This window comes from Notolepis coatsorum (genome assembly GCF_963971535.1).
Source record: "Notolepis coatsorum genome assembly, chromosome: 18".
Classification (NCBI taxonomy): Eukaryota; Metazoa; Chordata; class Actinopteri; order Aulopiformes; family Paralepididae; genus Notolepis; species Notolepis coatsorum.
In genome coordinates, this window is record NC_140182.1 from 42,803,979 (window position 1) to 42,821,506 (window position 17,528).

The window sequence follows — 17,528 nt, forward strand, 5'->3', positions numbered from 1 at the left end:
TCAGTGTGTCCAGGGGAGATTCACAACTCATCAAGAAGAAGTCGGGTGGTCTCTAATCATTCCCACATGGGGCAAGGGTCTGAGGCACTGTGTGTGTGTGTGTGTGTGTGTGTGTGTGTGTGTGTGTGTGTGTGTGTGTGTGTGTGTGTGTGTGTGTGTGTGTGTGTGTGTGTGTGTGTGTGTGTGTGTGTGTGTGTGTGTGTGTGTGTGTGTGTGTGTGTGTGTGTGTGTGTGTGTGTGTGTGTGTGTGTGTGTGTGTGTCATGGACAGTGTCTCTTATCTTATCTCAGTAAATGCTCACTCGCCCCTCATTTGTCACTTCTTCTCCGTCTGTAGGTGAAGCTACACAGAACAGCATTCCACAGGGTAACAGTCGCTCCCTCTTCCTGTCAGCCTGTCTGTCTGTCTGTCTGTCTGTCTGTCTGTCTGTCTGTCTGTCTGTCTGTCTGTCTGTCTGTCTGTCTGTCTGTCTGTCTGTCTGTCTGTCTGTCTGTCTGTCTGTCTGTCTGTCTGTCTGTCTGTCTGTCTGTCTGTCTGTCTGTCTGTCTGTCTGTCTGTCTGTCTGTCTGTCTTTCTTTCTGTACAGCCACCCTGCCTGTATATCTAACCCCCCCCCCCCCCCTCTCTCTCTCTCCCTGCCTTTCTTACTGTCTCCCAGCCTGCCTGCCCCGGCTGTCTGTTTGTTTGTGTTTGATAGACTACCAGCCAAGCAACAGAAGAGTGTTTGCAGATTTGTATTATATTATATATATATTAGGGCTGTCAGTTTATCGCGTTAATTAGATTAATTAATTACACAGCAAATTATCGCGTTATGAAAATGTACTCAAAATGTATTAAAAAAAGAATATATATATATATATATATATATATATATATATATATATATATATATATATATATATATATATTATAAAATGTTTTTTTTTATCTCATTCATTCCATAAGAACGTAGAATACACATTTACAGAATTTTTTTTTATATGGTCCATTTGCATGTTCTTGGTATCTGATTCTAGGGACATCTATGGATCTCAGGGAATGTATTCCCAGTGTCAGAAATACTGTGGGCTAAATCCACAAAGAATGGATTGCACGGAGCAAGTTGCACCCTTACTTACAATGCATTATGAATTGAAAATGGGGGACCCTGATGTAAACAAGACGAAAGTCTTTCTCTTGTCTGCATCCCCTTAACACTTGTGTGTATTGAGCCGTACTGTATTGTACCCATTCTGCAATCTGTTAATAAAACGTTCATTCAATCAATCAATCTGCACAGTGATGATTGAATGAACATTTTATTAACAGATTGCAGAATGGGTACAATACAGTACGGCTCAATACACACAATTGTTAAGGGGCTGCAGACCAGAGAAAGACTTTAGTCTTGTTTACATCAGGGTCCCCCATTTTCAATTCATAATGCATTGTAAGTAAGGGTGCAACTTGCTCCGTGCAATCCATTCTTTGTGGATTTAGCCCACTTAATTACAAATCATGTAATTAATTAGATTAATATTTTTAATCGCCTGACAGCACTAATATATATATTATATATATTTGTTGTTATTATTATAATTTTTTATATAATTGTCAACTTACAATATAGTAGACTTAAATTTGTATACAAAATGCGTTATAGGTAATAACATAGTATTACCCGAATTTCCCCAAGTGGACCAATAAAGGAATGTCTTACAGTATCTTACTGTGTGGACCTTTGTTTCCAGGTGAGCTGTCTGTTGTGTCGTGTTTTGTCCACAAGAGGACCAGGATAGTAGGGGGAGGTCCAGTCAGCATCACAAACGGGAGCTGGATGGTCAGCATACAGAGAGGGTAAAGCGACTCGGACACATGCTCCATTCACCCCAATGAGAGATTTCTCTGACAAGTTGAACAAAAATGAAAATGTTTACACTAAATCGACGTTTTTCTGATCTGACGATCCAGCACAAAACAAGTTTGTTTGAGAGCTTGTCCTGCAATCTCACAGTGTTGATGTCAAAGTGACAGGAAAGAAAATCTTCATCCCATTGGTCCAGATATTAATGTGGCATCTTCCTTTACGAGTATCTTTGTCCATACACAGTCAACATATGAGTCCATACAGTCAACATATGAGTCCACACAGTCAACATGAGTCCATACACAGTCAACATATGAGTCCATACAGTCAACATATGAGTCCATACACAGTCAACATATGAGTCCATACAGTCAACATATGAGTCCATACACAGTCAACATATGAGTCCATACACAGTCAACATATGAGTCCATACACAGTCAACATATGAGTCCATACACAGTCAACATGAGTCCATACACAGTCAACATATGAGTCCATACACAGTCAACATATGAGTCCATACACAGTCAACATATGAGTCAATACACAGTCAACATATGAGTCCATACACAGTCAACATATGAGTCCATACACAGTCAACATATGAGTCCATACAGTCAACATATGAGTCCATATAGTCAACATATGAGTCCATACACAGTCAACATATGAGTCCACACACAGTCAACATATGAGTCCATACACAGTCAACATATGAGTCCATACAGTCAACGTATGACTCCATACACAGTCAAAATATGAGTCAATACACAGTCAACATATGAGTCCATACACAGTCAACATATGAGTCCATACAGTCAACATATGACTCCATACACAGTCAACATATGACTCCATACACAGTCAACATATGACTCCATACACAGTCAACATGAGTCCATACACAGTCAACATATGAGTCCATACAGTCAACATTAACACATACAAATACTGCTCCTCTCATTTGCAAATGATATATTTCTCTAAATACTGTACAGTACATCAGTGTCACATCAAAATCTAGGTGCAAATGCTGAATCCGTCTGTCCCTCTGTGGTAGGTGACTTCAGTCCATTATTATAATGTGTTCCCTCCTCCAGGTCCATGCATTGGTGCGGAGGCTCGCTCATACGAGAGGAGTGGGTCCTCACAGACAGGCAGTGCTTCTCCTCATGGTAATCCTTACTGTCTAAGTCTGTACTTTTTGCTGCTCTCAACCACTCTGTCGCCGCGTTCTTTAACACACTCACTTTATTCAAATAAGAGTATCTGAGCTGTCTGCATAAAAACCTCCCCCCGGATCCACCGATGGGTCCAATTACTGCGGTATACCCTGCGGCTTTGCTCATGTGCACAGCGCAGCGAGATTCCAGGGTCTGTGATGATATGCCATGCTAGGTTAACAAGGAAGTGTTGATAATAAGCATTCTCCTATCGGACGACGTTCCACTGTCAAACAACTCTGCCCCCAAAAAAGAATTTTCACCTTAACATATTGAATAAATTCCATTATTGTTCCCCACATATTTTCTTTGTCTCTTTTATGAATAAGCACCAACGATTTGCTGAAACAAGTTAAATCATTTAATATCACGGCGTATTCTCTGTGTCTTTGGAAACGATGATGAACGCAGCCATGATGGTGTGGTTTTATTATGCAGAAAAGACATAGCACTATAGTCTGTCTACTTCTCTGATAATTGCCTAACTCATAAATGTTCAGACAAGCTTAATTTGTCAGTGATACTGATAAGTGCATATGTAGCAGAGGGTATGCGTGGGTACATGAATGTGTGGTGTGCCAGTGAGTATGGGTACAACACATGTATGTATGGTAGTGTGTCTATAGGTACATCATGGATGTGTTGTGTGGTAGAGCGGGTATGTAGGTATCGTTATTTTAGGTGCTGCACAAACCAATCTCCTTGTACTGTATTGTGCAATGACAATAAAGCTTTCTACTTCTACTTCAACTTCTACTCTGTATACACTCGATTCAACGTTATATTAGCATTTATTTTGGTCCCAGATTTGGTAAAAAATCTTTGCTCTCTTGGGTAGAGAGCTGCCTGTGACGTACAGGCGTAGAGACGGTTCTGCTTTAGAGTGTGGATAATAAGGGACTTCCCCGCTCTTGATGCAAATGTAATGACACTTGTATGACAAGCTGTTGTCAAAAAGATATGAATAATTGTACAGACATGTTATGGCTCATGTGTGAAGCATTAGAATCAGTAGACAAAGAAAACACACACAGGGTTTTGACCTAGAATATAAACGAAAATGGTTCTCTCTCACCTTTGAATCTGCTTACGTAAAGGGATCACTTTGGTAGAATTAGCAGTCTTACCTCCATCTAAAGTGATCTACAGTACAAGTGAACTAGTGACCACTACTGTCCCTGTCATCCGTTGTCAACACCACCATTCCTCCTAGGTATCTGGCTCCTCATTCATTTCACATACATTTTGGGGACCTAGTCTAAATATATAAACAAACTACTGATGTGAAGGTTGCACTAAAGCAGCAATTCGGCGTCAAAGGTACGTGTTTGTTTTGGCATTTGATGTGTCATGTGTCATCACAGATTTATTAGCATTGATGTTACATTTATTGTAGGTTTGAGTGTGCTGTGTATCTTTGCCGTGGTTACGTGCTGTCTTGCTGGACGAAAAATATATTACACAGAATGATATTGCTGTATTGTTTGTTTATAATTCAGAAGTATTATATTTAAACTTGGTCCTCAAAATTAATGGAATTGACACCTAGGAGGAATGGTGGACAGGGACCGTAGTAGTCACTAGCTTGTAGATGACTGTAGATAGAGGTAAGGCTGCAGATTTATTTTTACATGTTCTGCTAATGTGAAATATCCCTTTAAGGGGAGATTTAACCCTTTCACTGCCACACTACCAAATGGTTAACCCTTTCACTGTGACAATACAGAAGGTTAACCCTTTCACTGCCACACGACAAAGGGTTAAGAAGGAATTAACTACTGGCCCCCACACCTGGGGTTCAAGTTGTGTGTCATTGTATGCATTATGTAAATAATGTTGTGTCTGGGGGTTAATGAAGTTATATATTATCATATGCATTATAATGCTGTGATCCCCTCCAGTGTCCCAGACGTCAGTGAGTACCGGGTGTGGCTGGGCGTGTCTGATCTCCGGGACGAAGCTCCGGATTGGTCCGACAGACAGGAAGTCAGCATAGGTCACGTGATCTGTGGCCCTGAGGGCTCCAATCTGGCCCTCATACGACTATCCAAGTGAGTGGATAATAATAAATAATAAATAAACAACAACAATAATAATAATCCAATTCTCAGTAATGGTTTGATCAGGCTGTGATTAATGGCTTGTACATGTTCTGGTTTCCTCTCTGTGTGTCCAGGCCTGCGCTGCCTGCAGACAATGTCCACACCATACAACTGCCTGTGGCTGGGTGCTCCATCAAAGAGGGGACGATATGTCAAATGTATGGATGGGGAGAGACCAAAGGTATCTCTATCACATTTAGCTGCTGTCACACAGATCTGATATTCACTCACGGCTACTATCTGTATCCACAGCCACAGCGGTGATATGTACAGTAGATAGAGCTAATGTATACTATTAGCCATCCGTCATGCATTCATCTGAAGTACATCTATTCCATATGAAGACGACAGCAACCATCACACTCTAATCACTCTCGTGCTCTTTCTCAAGTGCTGTAAAGTGGATCTGAACTGGAACATCCAACACTTTCAAGTCAACATGTCGCCCTACTCCCCCCCCCCCCCCCCCCCCCCCCCACCCGCCCGCCCCTTGTGGAGGCTGAGAAGAAAACCCTGACCTTGGAGGCGGAACAAAAGCGCAGCAGTAATTCATCGTCACATAGGAATGTCTGACCACTAAGTGTGTCTGACTCTTAACAACCAAAACCTGCACGGACTATAACGTATGACAGTATTTCATGCCAGTTAGGATACAGACCCTCGCTTGCACCTTGTGTCTACTGTTTACCTTTGCTCATAGTATATATTCAGATTACATTTTTTATTGCCTATATTTATTGTAAGGTATATTTTATTCCAGACCCTCATCTGCACCTTTGTTTCCATTTGATTCACTATATTTATTGCCTATATTTATGTATTTCTTCTATTACCCAGCTGTAGCCTACCTCCCCTCCCCCATGCTGCTATGACATCCGCATTTCCCCAAGGGGATCGATAAAGGAATATCGATAAAAAAACGAAAAGAAGGGCGGCTAAGTGGCGCAGTGGGCAAGGCGCTCGCCACTAACGCAGGAGATGCTGGTATCGAGCCCAGCTCTCGCCGTTGCTTCCGGCTTGGCGGGTCGTTCATACTAATACAATTGGCAGTATTAGGGGGTGGGAAAGCCGGTGGGTGGGGATCGGACGTTGTGGACAGCGACTCCTACAGGTCGGTTGGTGCACCTGTACAGCAGAATCAGGAAACAACAGGGGCAGTGTGAGCCTCCTACGCGTTACTCCTCGCCGCTGAGAGATTGCGCTGTACAGGTGAAAAGATGCGACAGCTGCCTCCTCGTGTACTGGAGGGGACACGTGATGCAAGGCTTGGTCCACATTGCAGCCGACCAGTGGGAGGCATAGTCTAACAACGTTCGAGACAGGGGAGGGTAGAATTGGATAATACGAAATTGGGATGGGAGAAAAAAAAATTGAAAAATGGGGAGAAAAAGTAGATCAAAAGAAAGAAAAAAAACTAAAAGAAAAAGAGTGAGACTTGAATGGGGGTTATTTGCTAAAAAATATCACATACGAATGAATGGTTTCTGGGTTTTGTCCTGTGTCCCTCAGGTACAGGTCACGATGACGTGTTGAAGATGGTGGACCTGCCCATCGTCAGTAACGACAGGTGCAGGGAACAGCACAGAGGAAGCCTCCACATCACCGACACCAAGATCTGTGCAGGAGGCAAGCGGAACGAGGGAGTGTGTGAGGTAAATACGCCCCCGCATTACTGACACCGATACTGACATTGGATATTTGGCAGATATCAGATAAATCTGGGTATTGGTATCCGAGGATTTTCTGAATACTGCAATTGAACACCAAGAGACACATGTAAGAAATCAAAGTAAGACGACTTTGTTTTCTGCATTTCTTTGGCACATAAACACACGTTGCATCATACATGTGCTTTGTGATGTGGATTATATCGAAATCATTACGTCCAATGACCACATATACTAATGGTCCCAGTCTATAGGCTGGTATGGGACTCAAAATCATAATCATAGTTAAATAAATGTTCAAGATCAACTGTCTCCCTGAGCTAGAAATCAAGGAACCAAGGCACATGTGTGAACATACGTACTACATACACACATGTGTTGAGGCCGAAGTTGCTCCATAGCCAATGGGGAACTACTGACTTCATGGGAACATAGAATGTTTTCTTAAATCTTTTCCACCCAGATGAGATGTGTTCTATTGGTCTGCCGACAGTTCTAAATCAGAAGATGTACCTATATATCCTACAAACCTAGATATATTTTCCAATGATTTGTTTTTTTCAATAGAATAGTAGTTTTACCTTTATTGAATCAGATCCAATTGAGATCAAAATACTCTTTCTCACGAGAAACCTGGCCAAGAAGGGCAGCGGTACTACATATAGTTTCAGAGACAGCGGTCAAGTTAACAAGTGTTGATCTCAGATTCAGATTCAGATGACTTTATTCGCCATTTCATACATGTACAAAAAGGAACGTGTTTTGGCATTACAGTGCATACTTTTTTTCACAATTAAGAACAATACAACAGTAAATAAATAATTTTAAGTAAAGTGCAAGACAGGACATAACAGTGAGACAACAATAAGACTGTGAAAGTGCGGTGGTTGGGGACATGGATACAGTGCAACACAAAGTTCAAGTCCAGAAGTCCAGCCCTAGCAGCTCGCCATAGAGGGGGGGGGGGAGCAGGGGGACACCTGACTCGTTTACCAGGCGAGCTGCTGAGGGGAAGAAACTCAGTCTGTGGCGGGACTTTAGTGTCTTGGGCAGCCGTAGCCGCCTGCCGTGGGGGAGCATGTTGAAGAGGTTGTGACCCGGGTGGGCGGGGTCTGCCATGATCTTCCTCGCCCTCCTCAAGGCCCTGGTGGAATGTCTCCGCTACTGTCTCCGCTACCGTTAATGTCTTTATTCCACCCCACAGAGGGACTACGGTGGACCGCTGGTGTGCCAGGAAGGAGAGAGCAGGGTGATCATGGGGGTGAGTGTCCACGGCAGAGGCTGCGCCCGCGCCAACCAGCCTGGCATATTCATCAACGTGCCCTTCTACACGCAGTGGATTCACAAGGTCTTCAAATACTACCCCAACCCTGAGATCATCTAGAGAGACCAACGTAACCAAGGGACCACAACAGACTGAGAGGATCCCCTCTTATCGTTCCCTTGGAGCTCTCGGAATGCCCGGCTTATATACTGTCCGTACTCAATGCCAGAGATCCACAAGAGAGTCTGCTCTGGAGGGGAACCGTGGTCACGTGACCGAAGGAGGAGCTGAGTGCAGCCGAGACAGATGTCACGCAGACTGTGAGGGGCCAATCATCAAAGGCCCAATCCTCAGTCCAAAATGTCAACAAATGGGTCGTCCCACCGCCAAATTTAAAACGTAGGAATAGGGACACGTTTTCATTCTCCAAATGATTGGCTAAGCTCTCGAAACAAGTATTAGACAAACGGTAGACGACGGGTAAATGTGAACTTTTAATTGTATTTGTAAAATGTTTGTTTATATTGGTAATGTTTGTAAAAATGGGGAGTATAACCCACCATTATTCTGCGTTTAGGTTAAAAAGGTCCCAAGACAAATCAAACTCTTTAAGAATATGTGAATATACCATATTATTTTTCATAGTCAACAAATTGCGGATTGGGACTTTAATGGTCATTGCCATTATAACAGGTAATACTGTACAGACCCAGAAAGTAGCATACACTATATTGAACTGCTGAAGCAGCCAAATGAAGAGAATGGGACCCTATATATATATATATATATATATATATATATATATATATATATATATATATATATATATATATATATATATATATATATATATATATATATATATATATATATATATATACATGTGTTAAAAACCAAGAACACATGACTGAGCTGTTAGTTTAGCAAGTGTGATCTAAGCTGATAGCGAGAGCACGACCTATCCCAAATACCCATGTGGTTTTCATTCATATTATGCTCAAGTCAAGAAAACTAGGGCTCGCAAACTAATTTTCAATGATCCCAAAATTGCTCCTTATGTGTCGATCCCAGTATTGGTCCCAGATGTGTCTTCATCCTGAATATTGAAACAGTGTCTCTATAGTCTAATGATAAAGGATTTTGGGAGCGTTGAAAAGAAGTCGTGAGAAATTATTTCTTATCTTGGACATTTTGTGTTTTGCAGTGTGACTCAGCACTGCAGAAGTGATGTGATAATTTCTAGAGCCTCCTCTCATTCATAATATTGCATCATCCATTTAGTAGCAGATCCATTGGAGGGATATGTGTGAGTGGAATACACTCTTGATTCCTGGAATACTTGAATGTATTGGACACCAAAGCGCAGTGGCTCAGTGACTACCACAGTAGGGTGCTTCAGTGGGCTACTTAGAAGATCCATTTGAAGGGCACTGTCAAGGGCACTCACACTGAGCTCCCTGCATTTTTAGGGCACATAGATAAACGTGACCCTAACTGTACATAGTATTTTAATGAGTGTGTTTGTGACACTCTAAAGGTGATTTGGGTCTTATAGATCTGTAAAGAGAGAGAACAGACGTGGCAGCAGGTAAATAAATGTCAGATGTACAGTACAATATGTATCCATCTACCCTGAATTCTCGATGGAATTTATTTTACATACTCGCATAATAACAATATCGCCATCGCAAGCGCTAAACTAAACTCCATTTTGAACACGTTAAATGTCGCCATGAAGCCACTGAATGTAAATATGAATAAACAGGTCCTGTGTCTGTTGCGTGTGTGTAAAAAAGGGAATGTACCGTACTGCGGATAAGCCTTGTTTGAACGGTGAACTGACCAGACTGTAACGTTAATGTTCTGTGTATCTACTGCACAACCTCTCTCTTTACTGTTGCTGTTTGGTTCCTCGCCCCCCTTGTCTAACTTCAGAGTGAGAGACATTTGTGTGTGTTTGAGTATGTATGTGTGTGCATGTGCATGCTTATGTGTGTGGTCACGTATGTCTGAACCCTGTCTGCATGAAGAGTCCTCAGTCGATTCCCAAGCTGCACAAAGTCTGTGGGTCTAAACGTGGTTTCAAGTGGGCGGGGCTCTCTTTGTAACTCCGCCCACTGATATGGACGCTCTATTGGACAACTGAGGGGCCTTTCAAACCGGTCAACCTGCCTCCTTCACCGGTTTAAATGGTGGCCATGACTCAGTTTTATTACTGCATTTTGACCCTATGAGAGAGAGAGAGCAACAGAGTCGGAGACATAATGGCTACTTTGTGTGTGTGTGTGTGTCAAAGTGTGTTTGTGCTGAATGTTGCTGCTATAATATACAAGTTGTAAAGTATTATCCACATGTATACATAATGTACACACTACAGTCTCCATTCAGTATGAAGTCCATGTATTAACCCCAAAACCTTGCTTTGTTAGGCTGGATCTCAGTATGTAAATCATTGAGTTCTGTGTTTATTTGTGTCAGCTATTGTAATAGAATGTGTCAACATATTAAATATGAGTTTTTTTTTATCTACAATATGCCTCTTATATTTTTTTTATTTGTCTAAATTTGTATGAATGTGCTTTGTTTGTCATTAGTGCATTCATATTTCATCCTATGATCATTTGTATGCATGAGCTGTTCAGTCAATGTAGTTGCCTTTGCCTAACACAAGATGGCACTATAGTAGCATAAAGGGCAGCTGGTATGAGGGACAGCTAATGAATTTGGTAATCAAAGCCCATTGCACATCTCTCCCTCCATCCCATCTCTTTCTTTCACGTACAAGTACATTCCCACACCCACATCCACCCACACACAAACACATAATCACACCTCCGGTCTCGGCCTTGGAGCTGTTCTTGATCAGTCCGGCAGCATTCTGTCTTCATCACTCTGTTTAAAGTCAGAGCTCAGAGAAAAAGAGAGATAGAAAAGGGGGAGAGGGGTGAGGGAGAGAGAGAGACAGAGGCTAAGGTGTAAAGTGAACTGGATGAAGGTGGGGGAGAGGAGGAGAGAAGCAGGGCTGGGAGCTGGAGATTAAACACTGAATCCATTGATGTCGTATTAGGGAAGTTATGGAGCAAGCAGAAAATACACAGGGATAGACATTTTCTGTTGCTATGCACAATGTGAGCCGTATGTGTGTACTGTTGCTGACACATACACACAGCACATATATTCTCCAGATACATGCACACATGGTTCTCGCTTATACCATTTAGATACTGCGGAATCATTAGGGAGGGGTGGGGCGTTTTCTTCCAGGCCCAGACAGATGGACAAACAGAAAGACAGGACTGACTGACATATGGAGAAGCAGACAGACTGATAGTTTGGTCAGACAGGCAGACAGATACTGTATATGGACAGACATACAGGCAGACAAATGGACATACTGACATGATACAAATGTATCTTGTTACAATTTACTAATTGCCTACTCAAATGTACCAAAATAAACTGCAAAATACTGGTGGAAAGGAATGGATTTAATTGAAATAATAACATTTTAAAATACTGAATTGTAATGCATTTATTGTTATAATATGTTACAATACTATCCAAATGTGCACAGGATAATATACACATTATATAAAATGTAGAATGTTATTCTACTCATTATTCTGTTTGTTGCTCAACCTACAGCAGATGAGCCTCATTAGATTCAAATGAGATTAGATTAGATTCAAATCTATTGTCATTACAGCACAAGTACAGTACAATGAAAATAAGGTTGGCATCCAACCAGAGTGCAAATGTAACAATGCAATAGTAATATACAACACACAGGTGATTAAACAGGGTATAAAATATATAAATTAGTACTACTGAGTGCACAAGCCTCATGTTATTCAATTGACCTATCTCAAGCTCCAACAATCACAACTGTTCCTTCCCCCGGACAGCATCAGCAACGGTTGTGATTCAGAAGCAGCAGTTGTGATTGGAGGATCAAGAAAAGAGGGCGAGGTTTGAGAGGTCAATTGCTCCTGTCCTTTTGGATGAGCCCTGTTGCACACAAAGCAACACAGCCAATGCATCATGGGATACATCTTGCCCAGTAGCCTAAAGATGATGGCTAACAACAACAACAGCAGCTGCTTTCAACATGGATACATTTTAAGATTTAAGATAAATAATCACGCAAGACATTGGGTCTCATTCACCAACGGACTTAAGACAAAAGATCAGACAAATTTTTTGTCTTAGCGCCACTTAAGACATTTTCGGGCCGGTTTTGGGATTTACCTGCAGCGGTCCCTTCTCCTGGATTCGGTCCTAACTAAGAGCAGGATTTAGTCGACAGACTGGTGTGCGCTGGGTTCATTTGGGAGGAATCATGGTGATTTTGTTCATGTCAACTCTACAGGCCTCCTTGGAATTAATTAATCATAATTCAAATAAATATGACAATATTTGTATGATAATTATTTTTTTTACATTTACAGTCATGCCTCAAGAGGCATCGTCATGTCCGAAAATAAATAAAAACACTACACTACACCAACACTGCAAATCACAGTGGATAAATAAATAAGAACTAAAGCTAATCATGTGGATATATATATATATATTATTTTTAACAAATGTTTTTTATTTTCCTTTTTTTTCATGAAACAAGACAAACAATACAATAACAGTAATAATCAACAATAAATCACAGGACAATAACAGAAATAATAATAACAATAATGACAGTCCAGTAATTAAATCAGAATGAAAGTAGATTAAAAGATTAAAAGACATAAAAATAATAAATACAATACATGGGCTCTTGCTCGCTCTTCCCCCCCCCCCCCCCCTCCCCCCTCAGGACCACCACTTGGACTATACATCCACTACTTCATTCAGCATCAGAAAATTCCTAATTTATCTGCGTTCCTTTATCTTATCCACCAGAGCTACCCAGACTGCTATGCTGGCTTCGTTAACACCTAAAATTCGTGCAGTGGATATCTCTAGATAAATCACATCGAGATAGGTGAGAATCCATACCTTCCGTCACATTTTATCCGGTTGAATCCAGTGTGACACTATCAACTTTTTGGCAGCCGTAAGACCCGCCAAAATGAGTCTCTTTACATGTACAGAGGTCGATAACTGAGAAACATCATTCAATAACAATACAGAAGGCAGTGTCGGTATGGTCAGAGACAAAAATTCTGATAATTAAGTGGTGACATTTTCCCAGAAAGTCTTGACAGGAGGGCATTCCAAATACATATGCATATATGTACCAATAGCATCGCTTGAACAAAAGGAGCATCATGAGTCCGGTCTGAGACCCATTAGGTGCAATCGTCTAGGGGTCAGGTAAGTCCTATGAACAAAGTTAAGATTAATCTGTTGGTGATCTGGGTTGCGTGATGAAAGCCGAACATTTTCCCAGACTGCATCCCAATCAAAATCTGATTCCAGGTTTGGGATATCCTTCCTCCAAACGGAGTCTAGGGGAAGGACCTTATATGAGGACGTAAGTAAGTGGTGATAAAAGTCAGAGACGAAGCCTCTCGACGTCTCCTTATCATAAAAGAATTTGTGAAATCTGTGGTGCTCAAGTGGAAAATCTAATGGGACTCCGTGAGCCTTCAAAGCTATGTGGATATATCTATAGTGGTAATATTCCATATTTATACCATGTTTCGCGCTCCTGGCCACCTGCCGCAGCGCGCACACGTGCACACGTGCACACGTACTGCAGGCACGTTGGAAGGGGGGTGCGGCAGCACCCCCCCTAGTGGCAGCTTCAGTTATTGCAAAGAATAAAAAAAAATTTCTTTTTTTTATATATTTTTATAAAATATTTTTATTATTTTATGACGGTATTAATATATTTGTATATTATATACTGTAACTGTATAATTGTAACTGTAATACTGTATATTATACGTTTATCCTGCTCAAAGCACTTCACCATGCATTTTAATATTGTGTGTATTGAGCCGTACTGTATTGTAGCCATTCTGCAATCTGTTAAATAAAGTTTTCATTCATTCATTACACTACTGTACACCATACGTGTAAAACCGACAAGATTGCAGCAGAGTAGATTTTCGAGTGACAGGTGAAACAACTAATTGTATTTAACTCCCGTCTCCCGCCCTTCCCACGCGCCACGAACCACTGAGCTACTGTGATACAGTGTAGGTCATAGGCTTGCGCAATTTAGCTAGCCTATGTCAGTCGATTTTAGCTAGTAGTCAGACTTTGCTAGCACAGAATGTCTCACTCGCGGAAAATAAAAATATCAGATTTATTTTCGAAACGTCCCGCCGGTCCCAGTGACAGTCCCACTAAATCTGATAAATGTCAGAGAGAGGCAGAGACGACAGGTTCAGCCTCAGCATCAGATATTGAAGAGTTAACTGAGTCTGTTCCCCCCCGATATGTGCCAGCAGTGCTACTGCTAGTAGACCAACAGCAGCAGCAGCTAGCCACCACTATTACGATTCCTTCCTCTCCTCCTCTTCAATCTAGTGAGGCTAGTGCTATTAAAATCAATGCAGATCATGATGTGTCATTCAGACCACTTGATAATTATGTATTTCCTGCCCGAAAATACTCTGGGGAGAGCTTCACTCGCTCCTGTAAGGCGGCCTGGTTCAAAGAGTGGCAGTGGCGCTAGAGTACATTGCTGAACGTGACAGCATTGTGTGCGGTGTGTGTAGGTGAGCGATTGTGAAAAAGTTGGTGTCCAAGAGCGAGAGCGCCTTTGTAAAGGATCGAGACAGGCTTTTCCAATTGGAGGAAAGCAATGGAGAAATTACAGGACCATGAGAAATCTCGCATTCATTCAGATGCGAGTAAAAAATGTGCAGCGCTGAAAAGTAAGCCAATTAATGCACTGCTTTTCCAAAACGATTGCAAAAAAACAAATGACAGCGAGGAAAATGCTAGAGCTGCAGTTCAGCTGCATACGATTCCTAGGGCCCCAGGGGCTTCCACTGAGGGGTGATGCAAATAGGGATGGGGTGTTATGGCAGCTGATGATGGAAAGAGTGCACACCGAGTCTGATCCCGAGTTGAAGAATTGGCTCCAAAAGAGAGACAACTGGATGTCCAACAACATCCAAAACGGAATCTTACAGCTGTTTGCCCATGATATTCAGCGACAAATTAGAGGCAAAGCATCCAAAAGCCCATTCTTTGGCTTGAGCGCTGACGGAACCACTGATGTCACTGGAAAAGAACAATTCTCGTGTAATATACAGTTCGCCGATGACAACTTGGAAGCTCAGAACTTCTTTTTGGGTTTTTACAGTGCCCCAGACACGACAGCCGAGACGCTGTTTTTGTGTATAAAAGAAATTATTTTACGCCTCAACCTGCCCATGGAGAGGCTGATAGGATACTGTTTTGACGGGGCCAGCAACATGTCTGGGAGGTACAAGGGGGTACAGGCTAGACTAAAGGAAATGTGTCCCAACTCTGTTTTTGTCCACTGCGCAAATCACTCATTGGATCTAGTGTTGCAGGAGGTGGCAAGAGAAGTAAAAAAGAAAAAAAAATGCATGTCGATGTCAACCAACATGCCAAGCAGCCTTTTGTGGGACACCGCGTGCGCAACGCCTCTGTGGAGTATGGTCCGCTCACGCCCGACTCTGTCTACTGTACTACTATAGGGCAGCACAGTATCTGATCTCCTAATAAAACAAGTCATTAGAATAATATAAGCCTACTGTTCATTCATTACGGACGTAGACTAATACAGTACGCGTGTGTGTGTGCGAGTGCAACAAGACGGTATAAATATGGAATATTAATACAGTCTATTCCACTATAGGTATATTGTGTGCTGTGTGATGACAATACATTTGAATCTAATCTAATTTTGATCCGTCGCAAAGCGCTTCCTCGCTACCTGTTGAATACAGGGCAATGCCGATTTTTTTTTGCCCACGGCCCTCGCATTATAATGAGCTGGAGAGGCGTGTCTGTATGCAAATGAGTAAACTGGAACACGTGTTCAAGTTTGTCAATGAGTGACATATCTCATTCTGGGCATCGCAGCTGTGATCATTTTGGCGAGTTAAGACAGCCTCTCCACGCGTTGGTGAATCCGGGGGTAAATGTCGTCGACTTTCTCTTATGACCTTCCAAGGAGGTTGTCGTAAGAGAAATCTTATGACAATGTTGGTGAATGAGGTCCATCCACAGTTGGATTTTTTCATTTTATGAAGTCTCTAAAAACACACTGCTGTTCCATGCTGGGTTGCAGAGCTTCCCAAAAGGGATCCGATCACACCGACTCATTGTAAAGCTATGAGGCTATGCTAATGGGGGCGGTTTCAGGTACGTTTCCGGCGATATTCTAAAAATAGTAACTAGAGTGCTTTCATGTTGTTGTTATATCAACCTTTTATATAATTATATTGATGTTTTACATGATGTAAAATAGTCACACAAAAAATGCAAGAGTAAAGATATGATACCAGTTATGTAAACTGTTGAATGTCTTATTGTCAAATTATGTCTATTCAAATGGGAATGTGGGCTCTATGGTTCGATGTGCAGCATGCAGTACATGATATCACAGGACATCCTGTCTGCCCTTTCAGTCTGACCGGTGAATAATAAAGCATTAAATCACGCGCAGGGGTGGTTGTAATAATAATGTGTTATACTCATTAGATCACGCCTAGGGGTGGTTGTTAGCCCCGACGCGCAGCGGATCTAATGCATGATCTATAACACACGACTTCAAGTGATTTAATGGCGCAATTCACCCAACCTTATTGCTATACAATAAACACACAGTAATTGAAGCATAATGGAGATTTATTCACAAAACCATCCACAGAGAAAGTAGATTCAATAGTAGATCCAATGGTCTGACCAAATGTTTAATTTAATTTAATCTGTGGCAATTTTTTTTTTTTTTTAAGTCCGCGATTTTTATTTTGATTCACAATGGGTCATGACAAACCAATTACATAATCCAACATATGTGTAACGAACTAACATATTCCAGTTGACTATCTTTTTTGGAGGATTCGTTCAAAAGATATTCATACTTCCATTTGTCTATCTATGGCGGACTCATTCAGACTCATTCAGAAAAAAAAATTATAATAATAATTCGGTTGTGGGAGGGATCTGGGGTCACGTGGAGTGTGTTATACGATATAACAACGGCTGACTTGACTGTTTCAGCCAATCAGAATCAAGATATTTGCATGCCATTGTATAACTGTACATATTCCACTGATCTGAAAACAGTCTGACCGGTGGTGAATAACTACATATTCCACTGGTCTGAAATCAGTCGGACCAATGGACAACTGTACATACAATTAGTCTGAAATCAGTCTGACAGGTGAATAATTAAGCATTACATCACGCGCAGGAGTGGTTTGTGAAAAAGAAACCATGCCTAGGGGTGGTCGTTACATCATGACTGCAAGTGATGTAATGCTTAAT

The 17,528-nt window shown here is 41.6% G+C and overlaps 1 protein-coding gene across 1 annotated transcript in view; it reads left to right on the forward strand.

The window, feature by feature from the left end:
* Positions 1-8,852, forward strand: part of hgfb (hepatocyte growth factor b) — a 43,993-nt gene extending 35,141 nt beyond the window's left edge. Inside the window, 7 exon segments of the mRNA XM_084334266.1 lie at positions 337-366; positions 1,734-1,839; positions 2,953-3,027; positions 4,977-5,126; positions 5,252-5,358; positions 6,687-6,829; positions 8,049-8,852. Of these exon segments, the coding sequence (XP_084190392.1) occupies positions 337-366; positions 1,734-1,839; positions 2,953-3,027; positions 4,977-5,126; positions 5,252-5,358; positions 6,687-6,829; positions 8,049-8,228 (791 nt within the window). The 3' untranslated portion in view covers positions 8,229-8,852.
* The last annotated feature ends 8,676 nt before the right edge of the window (positions 8,853-17,528 follow it).